A 25457-nucleotide genomic window follows, 5' to 3' on the forward strand; every position below is an offset into this window, starting at 1 on the left:
GGGGCCCATCATGACCCATATTGGGAAACTCATCTCCAACAGCGCACTCTCGTTCCAACAGCACAACCACCAACCGGGCCAATCCACTCAACGGGGCGATTGAGTTCATAAGCGAAGCCCCGCTACCGCGCCGCGCTTCCTTCAGGGAAAAGATCGAGACCTTGCATCATCTGATGCTGCAAGCGCTGTCACAGCGACGGGATCGCATACCTTGTCGGCCATTGTCAATGTCCATGTTCTCGAGACTCGAGACACAGAGTGGAGAAAAACACATGGCGCGAGACTCTCCACGGATCGTCTTTCCCGCGGTGAGACAAAACTAGCTGCTGTGCTCGCCCCGACGGCATCTCGTGAACTCGTGGCTGGTGTAACTGGGTGGTCGGACAAAAGTTCTCCAGACACCCACAACAGGGCGCTTACTCAATCATGGGTAGGGACATTGAGTGACCCGTGGCATGACGAGTTTGCTTCTGACTTGGACCAGCTGAGAACTCTCAGATGGGATGCTTGAAGCTGATGTCGCCGAGCTAACTGCATTGGCAACACTTGAGGTTGAATGTGACATTCTTGGCCAGGAATGAGGTGTCGGAACTGTCTCGCATGCATGAGACATGCAAAAGATATGTCTTAGTTTGGCCAGCGTGATTCGCACACCATAGTCACGACTATCGCTGAGGGAGGAACCGTGATCTCCGCGCCGTGCATTCCAAGGCCCTAGCTGGGGCGGTTAAATGGGATCGTGTGCTGCAAGGTGGTAATCAAACATGGCCGAGGGTTGAGTGACCACCACCATCGTTGCCTCTGCAGACTGGCTGCATGGTGTCAAAAGCTGTCATTGCCACATTACCGTTGGTGCAGGACATAAACCCAACGCATTGCCCGGGGGACTGTGGCCGCAACGCCGTTAAAAAAAGGCTCGGCCCAGTCCATAGCGGACGTCGGAAAGTCTCTCAGCGGTCTATTGGTGGCGGCGATGATGATTGGCCCCCCTCTCCGTCGACGGCGTTCTTTTTTCCCACACTGGCCCCCCTTCTCTCCACGCATTCGTGGGGACCGTTCGATAAGGCGAGCTCCTGGCTCGCGCTGGACTGGACTTCCATCCCGGGGAACGGGGGACGACGACCGGCCCGTGGACAGGATGCCCGATGCGGTGAAGTGCATCCCCATCGACGTGAATCCCTGGCGAGGCGACAGGTTCTCCGCCTGACTGCACCAACATGCGTGGAGACTGTTGGGGGCAGAAAGCGAGAAAAAGGGTCTTTAGGCCCGTGTGTCCATTTGTTAGAAGCCGTTGATAGGCGGTCCGTGTTGAAATGCATCAAGCTGTTGGAAGTTTGCGTCTTCGACAGGGCCAAGCCTCGGTTTTCGGATCCGCCTACCCCTATTATGGCAGCTAGATGGCGCAAGATCCGTCAAAACAACAAGGATCGTGTGTTTAATAGGACTCCAGTAGTGACTCTCCACCCCAGCTTCGGATGCACTTCCGGACAAAAGTGTTTTTTTGGCTGTCGAACGAGTTGTTGAGGAGGGGCCGCAGTGGTGTTGACAAGCATATCGCAGCGTAAAGCTACGAATTCACCGCATGAAGCATCTAGGCGACCCTGCGGTCATAGCTTCCATGTCATGGATGGGTTACGAGTGCGGTACCTGGCGCCGTCGTCGGCCCGCGATGCAAGTCACACCTCACAAGACAGTATATCCCTGACCAGACCGACTCAAGAATCGGCATGGCCATGCTTGCGAACAACGATAGTGTTCTGTCAAATTCGGGACCTTGTTCGGAACAGATTCAAAAGCCGGCTGAACCCTGGAAGTAGGTACTCTTCTGGGGCCTCGACTGGCCATATTGTTGAGACGTTTCGAAACGGGCTATTCGGCTAATGATTCTATCTCGAAGGGCCGGGAAAATGAAACGGTGTTTGTCTAACTTGGGGTGAAAGTCAATCGGCAGAGGCTGTGAACACAGGAAGCTGGAAGTAACTAGAGATAGAGGAGACGGGTGCCTTTCGACGTTTACACAATCGGTTCCGGTTCTGACGGGCAAAGGTGGGCGATTTGAGACCAATCCTAAGCTGACATAAGCTAGACGACCAATTGGTAGACGATTGAGCCTCCGGCTTCACCAGATCGCGAGCGATCAAACTTGGGCTACAGCGACTTCTAGCACTCGGTCATCTTCTACCGCCGCAATGTCCTGCTATAACGCCGCGCTGTTTATTGGGCCGGTTGCAGCCAGGGCTTTGGGGGCTTTCGGATCACTAACGGATAAACAAGCGATAACGATAAGACATGACAAAAAATCAGACGAAAGAAAAGGCGGGGCAAATGGGGCCGTGACGGAAGCTTGGCGAAGGAAGCCGAACCGCTCGCCTCTGCGCACCTCGAACAAAAAACAACAGCAATTGTTTCTGCCGGTTTATTCCTAGGGCGAGGAATCAGACGAAAACGCCAAGATCCGATCGACAAGTCCGGGTGCCACCCTGAGAGTCTCTGTACGCAACATTGAAGGTCTACAGACACAACCCCTCACTGCACCCTGACAGCTCACATCTCGCCTCAGAGGTTCATGGCGTTTACTCGTTCGTGCTCTCGGGAATCGCTGTTCAAGAGGTAGTGGGCCGCTGCGCAAAGGGCGCCGCCACTACGTCATGAAGTTCGCAAAGGAACTCGAGCAAGACCTTGTACCAGGTGCGACAGCCCGGGGTGTCTCTGTCCCAATTGCTTCTTCCGCATGCTGACTCTAGACTCCTCCAACAGAATGGCGCATCAAGTACCTTAACTACAAGGCCGGCAAGAAGTATGTAAAGGCCGTGTCGCGCGCCATCAATCGCGCCAACGGTAGCCCCTCGAACAACGTCAACAAGGCCGAGAACCGCATCTCCGCCAACCTCTTTTCCGCCCACTCGCCCTTCCACAGTCAGAAATATGGCCACTCCAAAGGCGCGAACCACCCCAATGAGCGCACCTCGTTGCGCGAAGGCTCGGCCCCAGTCGGCTCGGCGTATCAGAAGCCAACGACACCGGCACGAGCGATCCCCGCGGCGGCGCACAACGAGCGACAAGGCCGCAACGATGGGTCAAGCGACATGCAATACGGGAGCTTCATACCTACACCGCCTCAGCAGGAGAGCGTAAACCCTTTGAAACGGAAGACGACCTTTGAGCTACCCGGGCCGGCCATACATGCGCCGTCACATCATAGTGGTCCCAGTCCGCAGGCAGACTCCATGCCAGAGGTGCTGCCGACACGCCAGGCCCTCCCGAGAAGCGCGTCCATGATCGCGGATGAACCTGGAACGGTTGGGACACCTGCCACCGAGCACGAACGCACCCCGTCATCTCTACGACTACCTCACCCGGCGACCGTTGGACCCGGATACAATGCCTCGCCGCGGGGTGGGCTCCGCCGACTGTTCTCGACGCCCCTAAATCGAGTGGGGACAAATTCGGAATATGGTCTCCAGGGAATGGCCTTGGATACTGTGAGACAAAAAGAAAAGGAATTTTTTGAGTTTCTGGACTCGGAGCTGGAAAAGGTTGAGGCATTCTACAAGATGAAGGAGGACCAGGCCGGTGAGCGTCTTGCCCTTCTCAAGGAACAGCTGCATGAGATGAGGAACCGGCGCACCCAGGAGCTGCACGCCCAGAAGCGTCAGGCCGAAATCGACTTCCTGAACGGAGGCAACGGCGACCGCGACGGCCTCCAGAAGGGACCACTCGGTTGGATTGATCCCGTCAAGTCAAAAATCTTCCGCCCGGGGCCGAACTCTCGGGCTCTTTCGAAAATGACACAGACACCCGTCATGCGTCCTGCCGAAGGCGGTGACGCGACTCGCGATTACATCCGAAGGCCCCACGAACATGACGTCCCGTACCGCACCGCCAAGCGGAAGCTGAAGCTCGCCCTGCAGGAGTTCTACCGCGGCCTTGAGCTGCTCAAGTCCTATGCCCTTCTGAACCGGACGGCGTTCCGGAAGCTGAACAAGAAGTACGACAAGGCCGTCAATGCCCGGCCGCCGTACCGCTATATGAACGAGAAGGTCAACAAGTCGTGGTTCGTAACCAGCGATGCCGTCGATGGACACATCAAGGCTGTGGAAGATCTCTACGCTCGTTACTTTGAGCGCGGAAACCACAAGATTGCGGCTGGAAAGCTGCGAAGTCTGAGTCGGAGACCCGGCGACGAGTCCGGCAGCGCCTTTCGGTGTGGAATACTGCTGGGTACTGGGCTGGTGTTTGCCATCCAGGGAGCGGTCTTTGGCGGGCAGCTTCTTTTTGACAAAGATCCAGAGGTTCGATCGCGGACGAGCTACCTCCTGCAGATCTACGGAGGCTACTTCTTGATGCTCCTGCTGTTCTGCATGTTCTGCATCAACTGCGCCATCTGGACGCGGAACAAAATCAACTACCCCTTTATCTTCGAGTTCGATACCCGTAACAATCTGGACTGGCGACAGCTCGCCGAGTTTCCTAGCTTGTTCACATTCATATTCGGTGTTTTCATTTGGCTCAACTTCAGCGAGTATGGAACCAATGAGGTGTACGAATACTACCCCGTAGCCCTCATAGCTCTATCGGCCTTCATTATCTTCTTGCCCGCACCGATATTCATGGCGAGGAGTCGAAGGTGGTTCGCATATGCTCATGTAAGTCTCTTTCGCGAGCCTTTGGGGGACGAAAGACTGACAGCTTCTAGTGGCGTCTCCTGCTTGCCGGCCTGTATCCGGTCGAGTTCCGAGACTTCTTCCTCGGCGATATCTACTGCTCCCTAACATATGCCATGTGTGTGAGTTGACACGATCTGCGCCTCGCTGGATGCCTCAGCTGACGCCCTCTAGAATATCGAGCTGTTCTTTTGCATATACGCCAATGCCTGGGATAATCCGGTGCAGTGCAACTCGAACCATTCCCGGCTCCTCGGTTTCCTGGGCACCCTGCCTCCCATCTGGCGCTTCCTACAATGCCTGCGCCGTTACAGAGACACCAGGAACATCTTCCCTCACCTGGTAAACGGCGGCAAGTACACGATGTCCATCCTGGCCGCCATGTCGCTCTCCATGTACCGCATCAATAACACGCACGGCCAACTGGCCATGTTCGTTACCTTTTCCACCATCAACGCCATCTACACCTGTAAGTCGCCTCTCACCCTTTCCCATGCCACGGTACTAACGAAGCAGCCATCTGGGACCTGTTCATGGACTTCTCCCTCCTCCAGCCGCACAGCCGGCACCGGCTCCTCCGCGACATCACCGGCCTCAAGAAGCGCTGGCCGTACTACTTCATCATGGTGGCCGACCCGATCTTGCGCTTCGCCTGGATCTTTTACGCAATCTTCACCCACGACGCGCAGCATTCCACCATCGTCTCCTTCCTCGTCGCCCTGGCTGAAGTCACGCGCCGCGGCATGTGGACTCTCTTCCGCGTCGAGAACGAGCACTGCGCCAACGTCGCGCAGTACAAGGCCTCGCGCGACGTGCCGCTGCCCTACAACATCGAGCCGCTCGTCTCGCACCACTCGTCTGACATCGCCGAGGACGGTGTCAAGGACAGCAACATCGCCCAGACGACGGGCGACGCGAGGCCCGACGCTTCGAATGCAAGCGGTGCCACGACGGCCCGGCCGACAGAGCAGAGGATGGAGGAGGGTACCCTGCGACACAGGAAGATGAGCGGCATCTTGACGATGCAACGGAGCTTCTCCAAGATCATCGCCGAGGCGCACAGACAGGACTTTGAGAAGAGGAGGAAGCCGATGGATGCGGATACCGAGCAGTTGGAGGAGGCCGGCGGCATGGCGAGCGACGACGACGGCTCGGAATCGGAGGACGAGCATGACGAAGTCCAGTCGGTCGCGTCGGACGAGAACTCGGTGGAGATTCGCCAGGCGGGCAGTCTGGTGCATGACCACGGGGATCGGAGGCCGATGCACCAGTAATGGTAATCAGTAGACATCGATATCCGCGTAAATGATGAGACGATCCTCGAAGTCGTATTACAAGCCGTACTAGGCGTTCAACGTTCACATGTGACATGTATGGCAAACTATTTCGTGACTTGGAACGTATCCATAATGATGCGTCTAATCGAGCTAGTACATAACCTACAAGCAGTCGTAAATCATACCCCGTTCGCACCCTCGATACGCCACGCTTGAACCACCGTTTCTATGTACTCCCCGGAAGCCTCCGCGTCCATATGATGCCAGCCATTCCAGGATATATCACTCACTGCCACTCGGCATCCACCTTCTCCCAGTGGTCCAAGAAGCCCTTGAAGAACTTGACGCCCAGGCCGGGGTCCAGCGCGCCCGTCGTCGCGCGGATCGAGTGCATGCTCAACTGCGGCAGACCGGCATCGGCCGCCCTGACGCCCATGGCGGCGCTCAGCATGGGGCCGACGGTGCCTCCGCTGCGCGTGTCGTTGCGGATCTGGAACGTCTGCGTCGGGGCGCCGCTGAGCTCGCCGACGCGCTGGAGGATTGCGGTAGAGACGGCATCCGTGGTCATGTGGCCGTTGCTGTCGCCGCAGATGGCGATGCCGACGTTGAGGCGCGGCACGTGCTCTTCGAGGTAGTATCCCAGGAAGTTGGGGTTGCCGGCGTGGGTGACGTCTGCAGAGAGCAGGAAGGAGGAAGCAAAGGTGCGGCAGAGGACGTCGGTGCCGAAAGGGACGTCGGCGACGGTGCTGAGGGACTCGACGGCCCGCTCAATGGTCAGGGGGAGGAAGTTGCCGCGCGCGCCCTGGCGGAGGAGGGAGCCGATCTCCTCGTCGTCGAAGAGGGCGACGAGCTTGATGATGCCGTCGTTGGGGTCGGACTCGGCGGCGAGGAGGCCGGTGAGGGCGGCCCAGGAACACAGCTTGTCGTCGATGCGACCGCCAAAGATGAACTCGCGGTCAAGGCCGCCCGTCTGCGCGGGCTGGGAGTCGTAGAGCTCGAGCTCCCAGTTGAGGATCTGGGTCGGGGACGCGAGGCCGAGCTCCTTGGAGATCAGCTTCACAAGCTTCGGGGGCTGAGTGTTGACGAAGGCGCCCTTGGGGCCGAGGGGCTCGACGGGGGTGGAGGAGTCGGAAGGGGACTCGAGGCCGATGATGGGCACGGCCTGGGTCTCGGGGTTGTTCTGGCCCATCATGCCGACGCCAAAGTGGGGCGCAAGCGTGGGGATACGGGCAATGGGCCAGTCAAGGCGGACAAGCTTGGTGGTGGTCTTGTGGGAAGACTCGTCGCGGACAATGACACGACCACCGATGGACAGGTCGCGGTCCCACCAGGTCTGGTTGAGGGCGCCGGCGTAGGGTGCGACGCCGAGCTGGAGGTAGCCGGCGCGCGTGGGCTTGGAGCTGACTGGCTTGAGCTTGGCCGTCAGGGCGTCGATGTGGCCGGCGACCATGGCGACGCCGTTGCCGGGCTTGTAGGCCTCGCCAACGGTGAAGGCGATGAGGGCGGAGCCGTTGCGGGTGGTCCAGTATTTGCCGCCGGGCTGGAGCTTATCGGCCCAGCTCTCACGCGCGGGGAGCTCGGTGAAGCCGGCGGCGGCGAGCTTGTCCTTGAAGTAGGAGACGGCGTGGAAGATTGTAGGGTTCTCGGAGAGGAAATCGACAAACGGCTTGGTGTATGCCTCGGGCTTGCCAGCAGCAACGGCGCAGAGCTTGCAGGCGGACGGGTGGGCGGCACGGGTGGTCTGCCTAACTTCACTGTAGCGAAGAGCGTTCCAGCATGAGTCGCAAACGGGGTTCTCGGCGGGCGACCGGCCGTTCATGTCGGCAAGAAGGAAGGGCTTGGAGGCCGGGGCAGTGTTGGAGCCGGAGGACGGCAGCGTGGTGGAGGCGAGCATGGAGGGCGCGGGGGACTGGGAGCGCGAGAGTGCTTCGGCGGCTTCCATTGCCTGGAGCCGGAGGGAGAGCGAGGAGACGCGGGAGCGGAGAGAGTCCGGGGTGTGTTTGGTCATGGCGGGCGACTCGTCAAGGGGATGTCTAGCTTGAACGGCGGCGCTGTTGGAGTTGGACAGGAGGAAGCGGTTCATTGACTTAGACCAATGCGATGACGCGATTCCTGGGAAGTGGATATATCGTCTTGTGGCGACCTGTAGACGAGAGAGAGAGCGAGACGGAGATATACGGGGGGTGGGTGCGGGAGGTTGTTCGGGGGAGGTTGAGGTTGAAGACAGCTGGAGCTTCCCAAGCAGCCACAAGCACAGGCACAGGCACAGGCACCGATACCTAGGTACGACACGCAGCGGGAACCGAGCGCAGGTACGACCCGCGGAAAGCTCTCATTGGACCCGGCGAATGACTCGACGCCGAAGCCGGTCCGAGTTCTTATCTTATCGGAGTGTCTTGAGTCGGTTGCTATGGGGCCCGAGGGGGAAAACACCATCACTTGGCCGAATCAAGAAGGTCAGAGGAACTTCAACTCGGTTAAGAGTGGTGTCATTCATCTTACCCACATCAATGATGACAACATCAACTTCACCGACGATGTAGATCTAGAGCTTGCTTCGCGTGTCTTTGTCCGACTTTGGAGAGTGTAAGCATTCGGTAAAGAGAGGGTGAGGTCCTGAATTGGAAAGACTAGAGGAGCCTAATAGGTCAATTATATCAAATACCGCAGACCAGGAAGTACTCCAAAAGATAAGAGGAAACGGCGGTGGGGGAGCAAGATGCTGCCTCTTTGGTTTACTTCCTTCTATGGATCAAATGACTTGCTCGAGACCAGGCCATGATCATGACGCCTTGATTGTTCTGAGAACAGATTTTGACTGTCTGTTGCTTTTTCACTAGTTGATCAAGTGAGAGCGGGGGGATATATCCCATTACTACCTGTCTCTAGTTACTAAGCATAACAATAAGGACCCTTGTCGCTGTATATGCGCGTAGAGTCTGTCAAGCAATACTGTTCCGCATGGCATGAGTTCTGTATGACTTCAACCCACCGACAGCTGCAGTCTGGTTCCAGACGTTCCTGTTTCGATATTACATTTGCCCTCAAATTCCTTCCTCGGCCGCACCACAACCGGAATCGGTTCACCGGGAGACTGCAGTGCAGCAAAAACGCCCGCGACCTTGGGCATCCTCCACTCTCTTCCTGCGGGACCCTCGCCCTTGAACCCCGGTTCGACCTCCATGTCCAGCTTCAACGCCATCAACGCGATGAGCGCCATCGCCCCGCCCGTTGCGAACCACCGCGCAGGACAGATGTGTGGCGCAACGCCCCAGACGGGAAACGAGTGAGGTGGTAGGTCGCCTGGCGTCGCCACACCAGGTACATCGGCCTTTCTCTTCATCTTGATGAAGCGGTACGCATCGAAGGATGTGGCGTCGGCGCCCCAAGTCTCTTCACTACGGAGGATGGGAATGCCGTTGAGCTGGACATAGTTGCCCTTTTTGAAAAGTTGAGGAATATCGTCCACCGTGATGATCGTGTCATGAAGAACCTCGCGGATGTGCGCGTGGATCATGTGCAGACGTTGCGCCTCCTGGATCGACGACAGGAGCAATGGCGACGAGGACTTGAGAATGGACAAGTTCAAGGTAAAATTGCCGTCTTCATGCTTCTTTACGGCCTTGCTAACTTCTTTCCGAATCTCTTCGACGAGCCACGGGCGAGAAAATACCTCGAAGATGGCCCACCAGGACGTGGGGACGTAATTGGCGAGCATCGCGATATCGAAGCCGACGTTGCTGCGAGCGATGTCGCGTTGTGATACGCCGTTCTCAGCCATGACGCGTGAGCGGCCCTTGATCAGACCCGAGGCGTTTTCGAGGCCTCCGAGATTGACGTATTCCTCGTACCTTTGGCTGTTGCGGTCGCGAGCCTGCACGGCGTCCTTGGCGAGAAGGTTAGCAATGAAGCCACCACCAAGGAGCACGTGAGCTTTTTCAGAAAACGTCCTTGTCAGAGCAGTCAGTATACGCTGCAACAAATACACGGCGCAATAGTCTTGTCATACCAAAAGTCGGCCTCATGGTCAGGATTCTTGTAAGGGTTCAGGGGCCCAAACATGCCCTCCGTCGATGACAATGTGACAGCATGCTTGACCCACGCGAACAGGTCGATCCGAGTGGCGGAGTCAGATGACTTTGAAGCGTCAACCAAAAGCTTTTCAATCATGTCAAGTTTTACTTGTGTCGCAACGTGGCTCAGCTCGTCAAGATCGGAGCCGGCGGCCAATGTCGCGCGTTGGACTCTGTCGAACTCCTTGGCCTCGGGCCCGCCCTCGAGGTGATCCTGCAGCTTCGCCGACTTCTCGGAGATGCCGCTGAGGCTTTGTGAGGCCTTGACCGCAAAGGGCACGAAGGAGATGGTCTTGGCATTGCGCTGGATAGATGCAATGAACTTGCGGTCCGAAATGACATAGAACTTGAAGTTGAAAATGGGCGCCGCGAAGATCCTGCCCTTGATTTGAGCTCTAGAAGGAAAAGTTAATTGCTACTGACTACGAACACGGCGGGACGACGGATGGGGTAAGTAGCTCACGCGATCTTTGTAAAGTACTTTCCGGCGCCGTACTTATTGAGACCGAGGATGTGACCGATGAGCGGTACTCGGGGCCGGGAGTACTCAGGTTCCCGCGGGTCCTTGGAGAGGAAGACGAACGACTCGAGCAGGTAGCAGCCGACGACGACGACGGCAAAGATCGTACCGGCAAGAGCTGGCAATTCCATCTTCAGTCAGTCGGATGAGACAAACGACAACAGGGACATGAATTAAGATGCAGAATGTGCAAAGCAGCGACGACGCCAAACAAGGGAGCTTTCGCTAGATAAACTGCCAGAAACTCTCCAACCAAACAGGCTAGGCGCGTGCTGGAGAGGATGGATCCGCCTGCTAGACGAGGACTGCAGCCGCTTACATCGCTAAACAGGGGCTAGGTACGCTGACGTGCCAAGCGCCCCGATTTGGGTTCAAGAGACAATCTAAAGGCTGTAATTAAGCTGGGTTGATTGGCCCGTGGGCTCTGGCCCCATATCATTGGTACGAGCGCCCGGGGTTTTGGTCTGATTTCTGACGCCAGAGATGGATTTCTTTGCATCCTGAATATGCTAGCTCCATCCTGCCAGGCAGCGAATTGAGTGACAGATATTGCAGATACCAGACGTACTAAGCAAACCCCTAAGTAGCAACGTGAAGCATTCGGAAAGCATATGCCAGCGGGGACTTGATGCAGAAAACCAAGACAGGGTCAGCCCTTACTGTGCTAGACCCGTTGCGGCACCTAACTTTCCGTTTGGTGGTAATGGCCAATAAACAGAACCGTCGGTCAGTGAGCAGGTCTCCAAGGTTCGACACTGAGAACTGTAAGTCGGCTCCCGCAGCTCCGGAACGCTGCGAAGGAGACAACCTACACGGCACCGGACATCAGCTACGGTAACCTTGGACTGAATACCTAGGGTGGACCGGCCCCACTTATCGGGCTTCTACCCTGTTGTTGTCCGTGAGACGCGAATTAGTTTTCACGCAGATGAACCTCAACATGCATTACATTTTATTCCTGGCTTTAGCCTGAGAGTTCCAGCCAACGCTTCAACTCGTCAAATTCCTTATCTTCTTCTTCTCAGATTTCCTTTATTGGTTCTCTGTTTCTCTATCTATCTCCGCTAATGGTATTCACATATTGCGGTGCTTTCCCTGTTGGTACTGCCCTTATGCTTCCATAACAGGCTGGTAGGAATCACAAGGCAACCTGATCCTTCTCCACATATGTAAGGACACATCTTCGCCTGTAGCGGTCCAGAGTGTTCAAGACATTTCGCTGTGACATACATGATGTAACAATTAAACAAGCCTGCAAAACTTCGATGACCAACGGAATCAAACGTACCACACGAGACGGCTTGGAAGGTGATTGTCTACGTAATTATAGGGAATTCGCGTAAGTGAAATATTCACTTGACCGCACGATTGAAAGTCCTCCACTAAACTGACGGAAAGTTTCCCATTCTTGAGATTGTGAAGACTATCTACAGGTGTTCGTGTTGTCGGCTTAGAACGAGGAGCTTAGTCAATGCTTTGTTAATAGTTCCACGTATTCGGGTATCAGTTCAGTCCGATCGACGCGGAAGAGTTAATGTGACGAGATTGGCCTCGTCTTGAATATCCTGGGGTCTATGGTAATGCATGACGGATCTCGATTATCACGATACTGATTACCTCAACAGCAGAACCTTAACTTATCACTTTTGTTACGCAATTATCTGCTCCTTAGATTTGGAACCAAGGTTACAACTGAAATCTTACTTGCTACATGATAACAGAACCCAACACGAAGGTGGTCGCTCGGGCACGTTATCATCGACCTTTCAAATCGCCAGCATAGTTTCATTGCGGATAGGAAAGATAGGGAGAACTGGGCTCAGACTTTTGAGTGGGGACAGTACTTGCGCTTGTTAACAGCAGGTCTATCCGAGTATTAGTCAGTCCAACTGTGCTAGTAATATCAAAATGAATCCATTGATCATAGAAATCAACCGCAAAATAGCATAATGTTGTGACGTGTTCTTGCAAGCGGGGGTGTAGAGGAGAATAGTTGAATGACGAGACTGTTCCAGTCAGTTTGTCTCATAACAAAACAAAATACGAAGGAGGCGCGGGAATCACGATGGTTGGAAAGTGGCTTGTTCTTTTAATCCACTATTCAGAGCGGTGGTTATGTATGAAAATACTAATCATCGTAAAATCGATTCAAGGCGAAAGTCTAGGAGCCAGCGCTACTTATGCCAAATTCGCTGTCCGGTGGCCAGACTCATTTCTCACGTCGCCCCTAATTTCCCAAACCTTTCACGTTAAGAATACCATTTTGTCTTCCCGCTGGAAGTGTACACCAGCCCGACTCCCCGTTGGGCGGCTGGTACATCCACCGCTCGCCGTTATTGTAGTCTACGAGCATTACTGCTGTATGTGTATTTCCGCCGTCGAAGAAGGCCCACCCGTCGTCTTGGATAACAGCGGAGCCTGCTTGAGCGTTCCAGCTCCAGTGGTTCGGATCGGAATTATAGAAACGGTATCCGATACCCCCTTGTACGATCATTGCGTCGGGACCGTAAGCTTGGCATGGCTGTGCTGAAATGGCGTCGAGAGAGGCGAAAATGCAGATGAGACTTTTGTAGGAGAGCTTCATTTTGGGTAGTGTCAAAACGGTTAAGAGGTGTGGTTCAAACAACGAATGTGGCTTGGGTTATTCCACGAATCTTGCGATGCAGAATGAATTTTGCAAGCCGGGGACAAGTCTACTTATAATAAGTCAAGTTTCGACAATTCAATAAGTACACTCATCTAATAAACCCCCGCACTTCGCCAAATGCAGTAATCTGAATCAAGGGTTAGTTTTCATGATCGAATGAAGATAACAGCTATTGTCGGCCATGAAATGCCTTCTAGCACAACCTAGCCCATTTCATTAGCTTCATCAACAGCCACCCACGGCTCCATCGCCCCAATATGCTGCTCCTCGCAGCTACAAACTTTTCCATCAATAATACTTTCGAATATTTTCAAAGTCACCAGCTTAATCTCGGAGGTTCATAACCTATCCGCAATATGTCCAACACGTGGCCTGTTAGCCGCAGTGGTAGTGGTAGTGGCCGAGGGATGAGATGTAGCATTAGTTGTCATAGACACTTTTAATTAACTACTACCCTCGACTTCATAATCTAGCAATGCAACTTTGCCCTGAAACCACTTATTTTAATCTATATCCTAGAGTGCTGGCTCTTTCTACTGGTCTATCAATCGAATGGCACACCCCGTAGCTTAGACATGGCCTGACTAAGTCTCCGCGGAGTCCGCTCCCGCGACCCTAACGTCCTGTAGATTAAATTTTGGCCCATTTTACTCCGCTGCCTAGGGTTGTAGTTAGAATGATTCCATTTTTATACGTGGATCAAATTGTAGACTAGTAGATCGTGTTGCTGCATTCTCTGAAAACAAGGAAGCCATTCCAGGTCTTACAGAGCCCTTGGTGTATGTAGTCGGACTCCAACCCTGCAGGATGTATTTCATAAGTCAAAGAGTGGGAGGAAGCTAGGTCCTCAAATGATGCCAGATCGAAGCAACACTTGTTTCTATGTACTTGTCAGAGCAGTCTGTAAACAATTCAACTATCGATTCCTCCTAGGAACGACTTGATGCAATTTTTATTGGGCAAGGATGTCCTCGGTAGAAATTTCCAATTATTCACTAATACGAGGGGAAACAACATCGGTCGCCTGCAAAAATACATTGTGTCTACGACCCCAATTTCTATTCGTACCTAATCGCACAATTGCAGATCGCGGAAGTCCTTTCACTCCAGGCAAGCGACCGGCTCCCACTCTACTGTGCACCAGTGTAATAGGCCTCAATGTTAAAAATGTTTGTACCGACTTCATCGGGGAGACAGCAGTCGCCCCCATTATGCTTCCACCACCAGGTAATTCCAGTAGTCTGCGACTTGCTATCAATTACAAGTAGGTTGCAATCATGAGCAGTGCGCATATAGCCAGCGGGCGAAACGAATAGCCCGTCCTTCTCGTGCGAGTACCAATAACCGTCACTACCCTGGTAAGAGAAGTTGGTGCACGAATCGGCAACAAATACGTAGCCCCCTGCATAGCTGAACCTCGAGCCTGTTGAGGGCATGTTCTTATTTCCTCCGGTTGTGCCGCCGCTGGCGTTTGGGTTAGATCCGGCAACACATCGTTCTGCATTGGTGCAGTGCGTCCAGGTCCAGGCGTTAACGTTGCCGATCGCTATGGCAGCAAGAAATAGGGTGGTGGGATTGATGGATACCATTTTTACAGTTCTTGAGGGGTTTGGTAAGAGGGGCTTGATAGTTAAGGTTGGCTTAGATATAGATGTAGAAGTAACACTCAGGAAAGACGTAGAAGATGTTAGAGGCTTTGGGGTCTGTCTTGAAGCTGATAAAACTGATCAATATCATTTGATCTTCAATGCTGAATCTGGGAATCTGCACGGTTTATATATCAGCAGAAACCCAAGCGCCCCATTACAGTCTACTTAGAGACTTGCGAAGGGCTCTGCATTTCGTCTCCTAATCGTCACATGAGTCTACTCTCATCCCATGATGGATCATGAGAAATTAGACCACTCCACTTTATTCTATTCATAGATTGTGTTGTAAAGGAATCAAAGAAATGATGACCCGAGATAAACAAGGCATGACTTGCGACGAACATCAGTGGCAGTCCTTGACGAATACTCCTCATGAATGCAACGCTAGTCCCGAAACACACCAGGGCCCTTGACTTTAGAGATGAAAATCGATAACGATACTAGTTGCTTAAACCCAATTACAGTATCACAAACGATTGTTGTGTAAAGAGCTGCGTAAAGAGCTCCGTAAAGATGGATAGACCGACACGGACTGTACCCCATAAATTCTTCCTAAATCCTTACAGCCCGGCCCACCTCGGCGCCCCGCGGGAATATTTACGGGCGTCGAAACAATTACCAGCGTTTATTTTGCACTTTGGCTACTCATCGTTCAATATGTTATCACCCACGTGTTCATCAACGGGTATTCATGCGACCGCGGAGTTTACGGTTCTAAGATACGGCCATAATACTTCATATGGTACTACATGAGGAAACCCGGGTCCTGGTTTTTCCGCCAGAGACTAACGCGATTCCAAAGATCTCCGCCCGGTGTGGTGCCAGGTATACATGATATCAGCAAGGCCGGATAAGTATATGCAAAGGAAATGCAAATCTAGAGGTCTCTATATAACATCTGCAAATCCTTGTATCGAGGCAATGAACTCGAAGTATCGTGGCTGTAGCTTAGGCGTGACACACTCGGAATCTAAAGCGCTAGCCTGGCTACTTGACACAAAGAATGCGTATGGTAGGGTTCAGGGCTCCGTTTTTGGGGGTTCTGCGAGACCGTTCCAGGTACCCTAGGATACCCGTTGGAAGTATCTTACCACATGCGAGACGTATCTAACTATAACAGGCAGCTAACACCTCCACTAGAGTGGCATAGCGGTGTTAAATCAGAGGTACAACAGAGATAGGGCGCTGGATAGGAATGCTAAGAAGGTTAGCCTATAGTTATGACGCATAACGGCGATTCTATATCCTAGATGCTACGACATACTCAAGCGGGCACGTAGTCTGACTTCCGAGCATAAGCTTCAAGATATGAGATTACTGCATTATTTCGTTCTCGAATATATGGGGCAATGAAGGGCGTTTGTGTCCTTTTAAAAAAAAGTGTTTGGGAACGTTGCTGCTGGGTTTGGCCACGCATGGAATCTGAGTATGTGTGATGTGATCGTTTCATCCACCAACGGCTTGGTACCATCGTAGTTACCCGTGCTAACTATTCGGGGCCTTCAAACTGCATCGAAATGCTCTCGGATCATACACACATTGCTATTTTACATGTTCTTCATGTATTGCCCCCAGACTGAAGTGAGTCGCTACTGGAGACTGCGTCTCTTCCTTCCTTTGTCACAAGCGGCCTGCAATTCCTTCCTAGAAGCAATCCCAGCTTCAGACGCCAACTTCAACCAATGTTTTAGGGATGCTGTGGAAATCACCGTAGACCTAGGATACGACTACGTATGGATTGACAGCCTGTTTCCTTTAGAAGACTCGCCAGACTGGGCCGACGGGCTCCCAGGATGCCCGCGAGTCGGCCACATCTACGAAATAGCATCTTGACCTCTCGGCCATAGAGTCTTCCATTGGCATCTGAGGAACGGTTACCAAGGGAAACGCGGCAGTTCTGGCACCGTGTTTAGTCACGATCTCCAGGCTTGGGTTGGTATACGTGTTTGAAAAGGCGATCTAGACGAGGGATCCACATACCCTAAACATCTCGCGGTTGGGTTATGCAGGAACACACGTTTGTAAGCAATTAACTACCACGCCTATTCAGCTTTCCACTTTGCGTGACACTCGTGGCCTCTGGACTCTGACGCAAAATCTTTTCCGTAGTTTCCTCAAACGTTGCATTCTCTTAAATACTATCTATGTTGGGTTCGTCGCGTCGGCACATCCTTGTAGAGATGAATCTCGGTATTGTCTCTGGCAATATGCTGATTCTGCAGAAGAACCAGAAGCCAGAAACAGCAGACAAGGCGCTTGTGCTTGAGTCTCTTTCATGCTGGTGGCCGGACTCTCTCCATCTTCTACTGCTATATAGTGAGCCCTCGTTTGGAATATGTGGGCTTCTCCTCAAGGAAGCTGCTCCTCGAGAACGGAGCTGATGTCTCTGCAGCAACTAAGGATGGATGGACAGCACTACATGCAGCCTCAGACAACGGATGCACTGATGTGGTCAAATTGCTCCTTGAAAAAGGAGCTAATGTTGCTTCAACAGACAATGATGGTTGGGTACCACTCGACTCAGCCACGTTGCATAAACACGTGGAAGTTACTCAATTGCTTTTCCAACAATGCGTCAACACCACTACTATCAACAAAGACGCTAGAATTTCATTAAATGTAGCTTCACTCCGCGGATGCTTTGACAGAGTGGAGCAACTCGTTAACGAAGGGGCTGACGTTACCGCTGGAGATACAAAAGGACGAACACCACTTCAGTTGGCCTCAAGTAGTGGAAATTCTGATGTAGTTAAGCTTCTTCTTGAGAAAGGAGCCAACGTTGCTGCAGCAGACCAAAATGGAAGTACAGCACTACATGCAGCCTCAGACAACGGATGCACTGATGTGGTCAAAGTGCTCCTTGAAAAAGGAGCTAATGTTGCTACAACAGACGAGAACGGACGAACAGCATTACATGCAGCCTTAGATCACAAACACACCGATGTGGGCAAGCTGCTTCTCGAATCCAAAGCCGACGTCACCGCAGCAGATACGGATGGATGGACAGCGCTCCATTCAGCCTCATACAATGGAGATTTGGATGCAGTTAAGCTGCTTCTTGATGCTGGGGCCGATATTGCTGCTGTAGACAAGGCTAGACGGATGGCACTTCATGTAGCTTCAGGCAACGGGCATTTTGAAGTAGTTGAACTGCTTCTTGAGAAGGGAGCCAAAGTTAATGCAGCGGATATATACGGATGCACAGCACTCTTAGCAGCCTCGGAGAACGGAAATATCAACATAGTCGACTTACTTCTCGATTTCGAGGCTATGATCACCTCCAGAAACAATGAGGGACAAACAGCACTCCACTTGGCCTCAGAGAACGGAGATGACGAAATTGTCGACCTGCTCCTTGAATTTGGGGCCGATATCACCGCTAAAAACAACAAGGGGCAGACGCCACTTCATTCAGCCTCTGGTGCCGGGCAAATCTATGTGGTCCAGCGGCTTCTCGACGGCGCGGTCGACGTCACTACTGCAGATAAAACTGGCAAGACACCACTCCAATCAGCATTATGTAATGGACACATTAATGTAGCCAAGACAATCCTCGAAAGAAATGACACTAAATGAAGCCGGCTCCGAAGACACGTACATTTACTGTTGACTTACACACTGATAGAAGCGTACATATTCTAGATTAGACAGTCATATGTTGGAAAGTCTGTGTGTTTATCATAACCCGAAGCAAACCTAATCATGCTTTTACTCCTTTAGTTGAACTAAGATTCTAATGCGTCACTCATGAGATAGAACTGCGTGTACCGTAACTGCAACGGTCGCACGATGTTGAATTTTAGAGAGTTGAAACCATTGTCAAGGCGATAAGCTATTCTGTTATCGAGCCTCGATAAGCACATCGTCTGTCCGACAAACATACTGAACTGAACTAACTCTATCGAGCAACTGAAATTATCATGGAAGGCAGGAGACTTGCGACAAGGTGTCATCGCTCCAGCTGACAATCAGGTTACTAATATCGTACTTGTTTCCGAGAATTATGGTGCCTAGGCCAAGCAAGACAAACATGTCCCCTGTTTGGATCGCGCGGCATATGTCAACTCTCCTACGTAACGGCCAAGTGAGATTTTGGTGGCCTTGTCGTTGTTACAACCTGGCTGCTCTCCATTTCTGGCTTCAGACTTCATGAAATCCTTTATTCCAAGGCTCTGCCCAATATAATCTGGATTGCGAGCCAAGAGTAACATCACGAGACAATAAATTCATAAGTTCGTTTCAACACAAGATAGTAGCATTCCACTTCAGAGCGAAATCAAACTGCAGACCTATATTCATATCTGAGATCAACTGCTTACGTAACATTCTCCAGCTACTGCCATCTCTCAACTTTCGCTACACGTACCTTTCCCACTATTCCTCGTTAGAAGTCGACTCGCCAGGCCAGAAAAACCACGACAAGACAACCAGAAACTTCAAGAAAGATGCCGTCCACAACGCGCCAGCAATACCCAGAGATGTGTGAGCAAAAGTCCCGCCCAAGATGGCACCAGCAAGAAGCAAAACAGGCGCGCCCACCCTACGGTTCCGCTCAGCGTTGTGGGCGACAAACAGCTCGGCGTCGGAAAACAGGTCGCAGTAGATGCTCGTCAGCACGACGCTAGTGAGGGCGTTGTATTTTAGCGCGCGGCTCGTCACGGCCTGGCCACAGCTTTGGAATGCAATGAGGGCGATGGGTACGAGCACGTTCCACGAGATTTCGTCCTTGCCAGCCTTGGGGCCGAAGGTCAGGATGAGGGCGGCAGCGATGCAAAGGAGCGTCTGCGCGATGAATGACGCGCACAGAACCCAGCGGCGCTTGGGGGAGAAGAGGCGATGGAAGCGGCTGAAGAGAAAGGAACCCAGGCAGAAGGAGCCAAGGGACGTGGCGGACTTGATCCACCGGGTTGACTCAGTTGGCGCGGCAAGGCCGAGGCCAATGTAGACGGTGTTTCCTGGTCGTGGGTGAGCACATTGGAGTGGGAAAGCGTTGTGGGCATTGGAAGGGAGATGTTACCTGTTTGCATTGACACAAAGGAGCCCCAGATGGAGATGGAAGAGCTGTCGAGTAGGCCAGTGATGATGTAGCACGCGAGGAGGACCAAGTCAGCCCAGTCGCGTTTGACGTCTTTGGTCAGCTTCTTGCGCAGAGAATTGGAGGCTGGCTTTCTGCCGCCGCCAAGGAGAGATTGCTCCTCGTCACCAGAAGGGCGAGAGTCGCCGTTCACCACGGGCACCGAGTTAGTGACGGAGCCGTAGTTGCCTTCGGTTGCGCTCATGTTGGGCGAGTTTGAGCAAGGCCACTGATAGTTCTTGAGCAATTGGTCGGGATTTGTTGGTGAGGGAATCTCGTGTGGAAAGCCTCAGCTTAATCTGAAATAAGGATCTCCACTAAGAGGAGCTCTGACCAGGTGACGTTCGTAACGGAAGTTTGTGGATCTACCGCAATAAACTCACGAGTTGATGCGATGGAGCCAGGAAGAAGAAACAAGACTTGAATCTCTGGGCGGATACGACGCGCAATGCTCAGCTGCGAACACTACCGGTACAGTAGGAGAGAAGCTCGGATATTCCGTGGTCCACCCGCGAAAAGTTTCCAGGTTTTCCAGCCTGGTTTATATGGGCCAAGGGCGGAAAGCAATGCCGAAGAAAGCCAAGAACGCGAATCCCCGCTCTCGGCGTTCAAACGGAAGTCGATTGCCATTCGACGGTCCGGGCATCGTCTGTGACTTGGGGCTTCTAGGAAGGACGGGATGGACAGGCATACACATCAAAGAGGGGGGAAAGTGACAGGACGGAGAGGAACCATTGGAGAAACCCGACCTCGACAAACAACACAGAAGGGATGAGATGTGCAGAAGCGCTACAGAGTGAAACCAGGGCCTGACCAGCTTCTTCTCTGGGATCACCGACATATTCCCCGTCCAATCGATGGCCCCGGAGCTACGTTGGAGTTAAGCTCAATCGGCAGGAACCTGCGTCATGGTCATTGCAGACTTCCCCAACGCCGGAGCGAACGATGGGGGGGGGGGGGGGGGGGGGGGGGGGGGGGGGGGGGGGGGGGGGGGCTTACAGGATTCGTCAGGGCTGTTAGATCAGCAGAAAAGAGAGTCAGCGAGAGTGCAGTTCCACAGGCGCCAGGCCGCCTCAGACCCTAGTTTGGTTACTCATCCCCTCGTCTTTAACCCGGAGCTCCAATCTGTGTCCCGCGCACATCGTGCTTGTTCCCCTGCGCCGGCTATCACTGGGGAGCATTGCCTGACTGGTTCATCCCCGCATGGCGGGATATCCACGCTCATGGCTCTGCCGCGTTTCAGCCAGTGAGGGGAAGAGCTGTAGAGAACCTGTCAGTCACGTTTAGGTGGGATGCAGCAGGAATAGCCTACAGCTCTGTGCCTTGTTGAAGCTTCTACCCTGCCATTGCTGCCACAGCTGTGGGGGGTGAGCTTGGGGCTCGGAGGTTCGGCATGTTTGTCGACGTATTGGTTGGTGTGTGTGCGGCAGATGTAGTGCACATGCCGGCTTGCAGCGATGTGCGGGTGAGGTGATGCGCTGATGACTACGAGGTTGACGCCTATGTAAGCTGCAATGTTTACGTACCACACAACTTGGGTTGCTGCGACATGGCGAGGCCGAGGGGGAGGAGGTCAAGGCATAGCATGGATAGGACGGATGAGGAGGTCAAGAAACGGGTATAAAATCGCATCCTCTTCCCAACGTCACAAGCCTGCAGTGATCTTTTTCGTAGACCTCTCCCACTCTCTCGTCTTTTCCCCATACTTTGGAGAGCCTCAGTTGTCTCCTATTGTTTCCCTGTCCCAAGGTTCTTCTTGGCGCCTTAGATCCCCCAGTCCATCGTCACATTCTTCCACAGCAAGCTAGGCCCATCATGCAGCTCACCCAACCCACAACGGCAGCCAAGCTGCTGTTGCTCTGGGCGTTCGTCAGCGAGCTGTGCTCGGCGGCACCGCACTACGACAGCCCGCGCGAGCGCCTCCGACGGGGCATGGACATCCCCGCGAGTTACCGCAAGAAGAGCACCGGCAACCCTTACAGGCCGGGCTTCAAGGATCCCAATGACGGCGCCGTCGACTCCATCGGCGAGGGCCTGGACCCGCTGCCCTTCCGCAACGGACTCGGCGCATCCGTCTTAGGGCCCTGGAACAGCGAGCGCTCGCGCCAGAACCCGGACCTCGTGCGCCCGCCGTCGACGGATAAGGGGAACATGCCCAACATGCGCTGGAGTTTTGCGGACTCACACATTCGAATTGAGGTAAGTTTTCGAAGCTAAGGTGCCAATTGGCACTCTACCAACTCAATTGACCCCAAGAGCCCCGCTACCAAAACTTTGGGAGATTATCACAACTAACACGAATCGCCCATGACAGGAAGGTGGATGGACTCGTCAAACGACCGTCCGCGAACTGTCCACCAGCGTCGAGCTGGCTGGTGTCAACATGCGTCTTGGCGAGGGTGTCATTCGCGAACTCCACTGGCACAAGGAAGCCGAGTGGGCGTACGTGTTGGATGGCGAGGTCCGCGTGACGGCGCTTGACTATGAGGGCGGCAACTTCATGGACGACTTGAAGAAGGGAGGTCAGTATTGGTCCATCCTTGCCGATCAATCCGTCACACCACAATTACTGACACACTCGGCATGCAGACCTCTGGTATTTCCCCTCCGGTGTGCCTCACTCGTTGCAGGGCCTGAGTCCCAATGGCACCGAGTTTCTCCTCATATTTGACGATGGCCGGTTCTCCGAGGAGTCGACCTTTATTCTTTCCGACTGGCTTGGTAAGTAATTCCGGCTCTTTGCTGCACATTCCCGACTTTACGTTTTTCTGCATCCTATAACCCTATACAGTCCACACAACGTGAGGATGGTGTATCATCGTTCTCAGTGACTGATGCGTCCTTCAACAGCCCACACCCCCAAGTCCGTCATCGCCGAAAACTTCCACCTCGAGCCCGAGGTCTTCAAGCACCTCCCCGAGAGTGAAAAGTACATCTTCCAGGGCACCCTGCCGGGCCCTATCGACGAGGAGCGTCCCACGGGAAAGCATGCCAAGAAGTCACGCTTCAACTTTACACACCGCATGCTCGACCAGGAACCGGAGCAGACATCAGGAGGCGAAGTGCGCATCACCGACTCCAAGAACTTCCCCATCTCCAAGACCGTCGCCGCCGCCCACCTCACCATCCAGCCTGGCGCGCTGCGCGAGATGCACTGGCACCCCAACGCCGACGAGTGGTCCTTTTTCATCAAGGGCCGGGCGCGCATCACCATTTTTGCGGCCGAGGGCACCGCGCGCACATTCGATTATGTCCCTGGCGATGTCGGCATCGTGCCCAAGAACATGGGGCACTTTGTTGAGAACATTGGCGATGAGCCTATCGAGATGTTGGAAATTTTTAGGGCCGACGAGTTCCGCGACTTCTCTCTCTTCCAGTGGATGGGCGAGACGCCTAAGAAGCTTGTGATTGATCACTTGTTCAAGGATGACAAGGAGAATGGCGAGAAGTTCTGGAACGAGGTCAAGGAAGCGCAAAAGGATCCCGTCACCAAGTTCCAAAAGACCAAGTCCAGTTCTGATGACGCTCAGAAGGTCGAGGAGTTGTAAACGGCGTATCACATAAATTTCTTGTACTAAATCAACATATAATAACGGGGAATTTTAACATACTCATGCAAGTCACGCGTGATTGAAAACCGCTCATTGATCATCGTGGCAATCAAACGAAAATACCAGTTTTACTACAGCCTACTCCTACACGGCAACAGGATTCGCGGCGTCCTTCAGGGATAAATCAATTCCAGCTCATGATTCGTTCAGCTCGTGCGCCGACTTGATGGCTTTCGACTTGCCGGTATCCAAAACCACGGCCGGATCTTCAGGCTTTCCGTCGCGAGTGACCTCGTTACCGCGCTTTGTCTCAATGGTCGTCCTAGGTTGTTGGTTAGCTTTCCCACAATGTTCACATTGTATTGAATATGCACTTACTTCTCGCCCTTGACGTCGAGCACCTTGCCCTCAGGCTGGCCGTTGCCCCAGTTCCAGCTGACGGTATCACCCTTCTTGGGGCCCTTGGTGGTCTCCTTACCATCACCGCCATCCTCGTCATCATCCTCCAGCTCCTCATCACCATCCTCTTCATCCGCCTCCTCCTTCTTGTTCCCGTTCTTTCCCGACTCCTTGGTAGCTTGGCCCTCGCCCTGACGTGTCTGTCGCTTCTTGCTGGTCCCGTTCTCATCGCTGTTATTCTTCCGCTTGTCACCAGACTTCTCCTCGACCTCCTCGTCAGCTTCCTCGGTCTCGCCGTTATCAACCTGCTCAACCTCATCCTCCTCGTCCTCACCCTCCTTTTTGGACGACTTCCCGTTCGACTTCGCTGCGCCACTCTCTTTTCCTTGCGCCTTGAGGAAGTCGTGACCCCAGTTCTTCAGCGAAGCGTACGACTTGGTCTTCTTTAACTCCTCGGGCGACTTGTCGCTATTCGACTCAGACTCTTGTGCGAGGTGTCGCTTGCTGTCCACTACATTAGTACGAGACATCCAAGCAGATATCGCTGTAGGACAACCACAAAAATCCTACCAGTAAGCCACAACCTTGCGCATGTGGTCGACCTGCTCATCCGTATACTCGTCCTCCTTCTTCTCGGGGTTTGCTTGGAGGATCTCCACAATCTTGCGCCCGCTGTCGTGTCCGACCGTCTCACCGTCGCCGTCGGCATCGTCCTTGGGCCAGCCGGCGCTGTTAGAGTCGCCTGACTTGAGCCAGGACTCTAGCTCCTCAGCCGTCATGTTGACGTACTCGTTAAACTCGGAAACGACCTCTTCCCTGCCTTTGACCATATTGACGGTTGCTGACGGAACGTTCGACTCTATTGTATTGTAAGGTTTGATAGGGGTGTTTGGCTTGGTGACAGGTCGATTCGGGCTGGGAATAGCAGTATCACGGTTTCAATGCAAACGACAAATGATTGTGTGCTCGAATGTTCTCGCGCGAGGAATCAAAGAGCTATTTGAGGGAAAGTCAATTGAGCTACTTCATCTCCCCCTCCACCGCTGCATAGCTCCGCCTGATTTGAGCTTCACACCCAGCCTCCATCTATCCTCCACAAGGCCCAAATGGGGTGCCCACAGATGCGTTCACACAAACCACAGACCGCACGCGGCCACTCCGTCATGGTGTCTCGGGTGAAGGTGGTGTCGTCATAGAAACCCCTTGCATAAGTGGCACAAAATGGCTGGGTGATTGGGTCGTACTGGTACAACCTTTAAGGAAAGGAAAGGAATGGATCGTATCGAGCTACAGCTCCAAGCTCCAAAGTCAAAAAGAAAAAAGAAATGGGAAATAGCTAGAGCTGAGCTGAGCTGAGCTGCAAGGTTTCGCGGTTTCCCCTCATGTCCATTGACCAATGGTTCGATGCCGTTGCAAAGCTCCGAGGGCTGCCTCACCATGTGTGGAGGCTCGAGCCCACCCGTCGCTCATACTCACGAATGTCATCAACTGTCACTGATCTGCGGCGTCATGGCAAATTTTGAATTTTTTCATCTGTTTTTGCATGTCTTTTCTAAAGCAATGGAACGTGCTCAATGACCGCTCTTGGACCTCCAGGTTTCCT

At 53.4% G+C, this 25457-nt stretch overlaps 8 protein-coding genes across 8 annotated transcripts; 2 read left to right on the top strand and 6 right to left on the bottom strand.

Moving 5' to 3' along the window:
• Positions 1 to 2648: 2648 nt before the first annotated feature.
• Positions 2649 to 5938, top strand: ColSpa_01343 (protein SYG1; the record flags this gene model as incomplete). The annotated part of the gene is made up of 5 exons (XM_049267555.1): positions 2649 to 2688; positions 2758 to 4646; positions 4697 to 4786; positions 4839 to 5133; positions 5181 to 5938. The coding sequence occupies 5 exons, from the start codon at positions 2649 to 2651 to the stop codon at positions 5936 to 5938; spliced, it is 3072 nt and encodes a 1023-aa protein (XP_049123512.1).
• A 289-nt stretch (positions 5939 to 6227) lies between these two features.
• Positions 6228 to 8024, bottom strand: ColSpa_01344 (vacuolar ATPase assembly integral membrane protein vma-21; the record flags this gene model as incomplete). Its single annotated transcript, XM_049267556.1, has 1 exon — positions 6228 to 8024. One exon carries the CDS (start codon positions 8022 to 8024, stop codon positions 6228 to 6230), a length of 1797 nt encoding a protein of 598 aa, XP_049123513.1.
• A 900-nt stretch (positions 8025 to 8924) lies between these two features.
• On the bottom strand, positions 8925 to 10665 carry ColSpa_01345 (7-alpha-hydroxycholest-4-en-3-one 12-alpha-hydroxylase; the record flags this gene model as incomplete). The annotated part of the gene is made up of 3 exons (XM_049267557.1): positions 8925 to 9891; positions 9951 to 10409; positions 10478 to 10665. The coding sequence occupies 3 exons, from the start codon at positions 10663 to 10665 to the stop codon at positions 8925 to 8927; spliced, it is 1614 nt and encodes a 537-aa protein (XP_049123514.1).
• A 3646-nt stretch (positions 10666 to 14311) lies between these two features.
• ColSpa_01346 (uncharacterized protein) lies at positions 14312 to 14770 on the bottom strand (the record flags this gene model as incomplete). Its single annotated transcript, XM_049267558.1, has 1 exon — positions 14312 to 14770. One exon carries the CDS (start codon positions 14768 to 14770, stop codon positions 14312 to 14314), a length of 459 nt encoding a protein of 152 aa, XP_049123515.1.
• A 4434-nt stretch (positions 14771 to 19204) lies between these two features.
• Positions 19205 to 20109, bottom strand: ColSpa_01347 (uncharacterized protein; the record flags this gene model as incomplete). Its single annotated transcript, XM_049267559.1, has 2 exons — positions 19205 to 19785; positions 19848 to 20109. 2 exons carry the CDS (start codon positions 20107 to 20109, stop codon positions 19205 to 19207), a joined length of 843 nt encoding a protein of 280 aa, XP_049123516.1.
• Positions 20110 to 21719: 1610 nt separating this feature from the next.
• On the top strand, positions 21720 to 23452 carry ColSpa_01348 (oxalate decarboxylase OxdC; the record flags this gene model as incomplete). Its single annotated transcript, XM_049267560.1, has 4 exons — positions 21720 to 22103; positions 22219 to 22426; positions 22494 to 22625; positions 22755 to 23452. The coding sequence occupies 4 exons, from the start codon at positions 21720 to 21722 to the stop codon at positions 23450 to 23452; spliced, it is 1422 nt and encodes a 473-aa protein (XP_049123517.1).
• Positions 23453 to 23650: 198 nt separating this feature from the next.
• ColSpa_01349 (uncharacterized protein) lies at positions 23651 to 24384 on the bottom strand (the record flags this gene model as incomplete). The annotated part of the gene is made up of 2 exons (XM_049267561.1): positions 23651 to 23777; positions 23834 to 24384. 2 exons carry the CDS (start codon positions 24382 to 24384, stop codon positions 23651 to 23653), a joined length of 678 nt encoding a protein of 225 aa, XP_049123518.1.
• A 36-nt stretch (positions 24385 to 24420) lies between these two features.
• Positions 24421 to 24684, bottom strand: ColSpa_01350 (uncharacterized protein; the record flags this gene model as incomplete). The annotated part of the gene is made up of 1 exon (XM_049267562.1): positions 24421 to 24684. One exon carries the CDS (start codon positions 24682 to 24684, stop codon positions 24421 to 24423), a length of 264 nt encoding a protein of 87 aa, XP_049123519.1.
• Positions 24685 to 25457: the final 773 nt, after the last annotated feature.

Source organism: Colletotrichum spaethianum (genome assembly GCF_022836535.1).
Source record: "Colletotrichum spaethianum MAFF 239500 DNA, contig02, whole genome shotgun sequence".
NCBI classification, from domain to species: Eukaryota; Fungi; Ascomycota; class Sordariomycetes; order Glomerellales; family Glomerellaceae; genus Colletotrichum; species Colletotrichum spaethianum.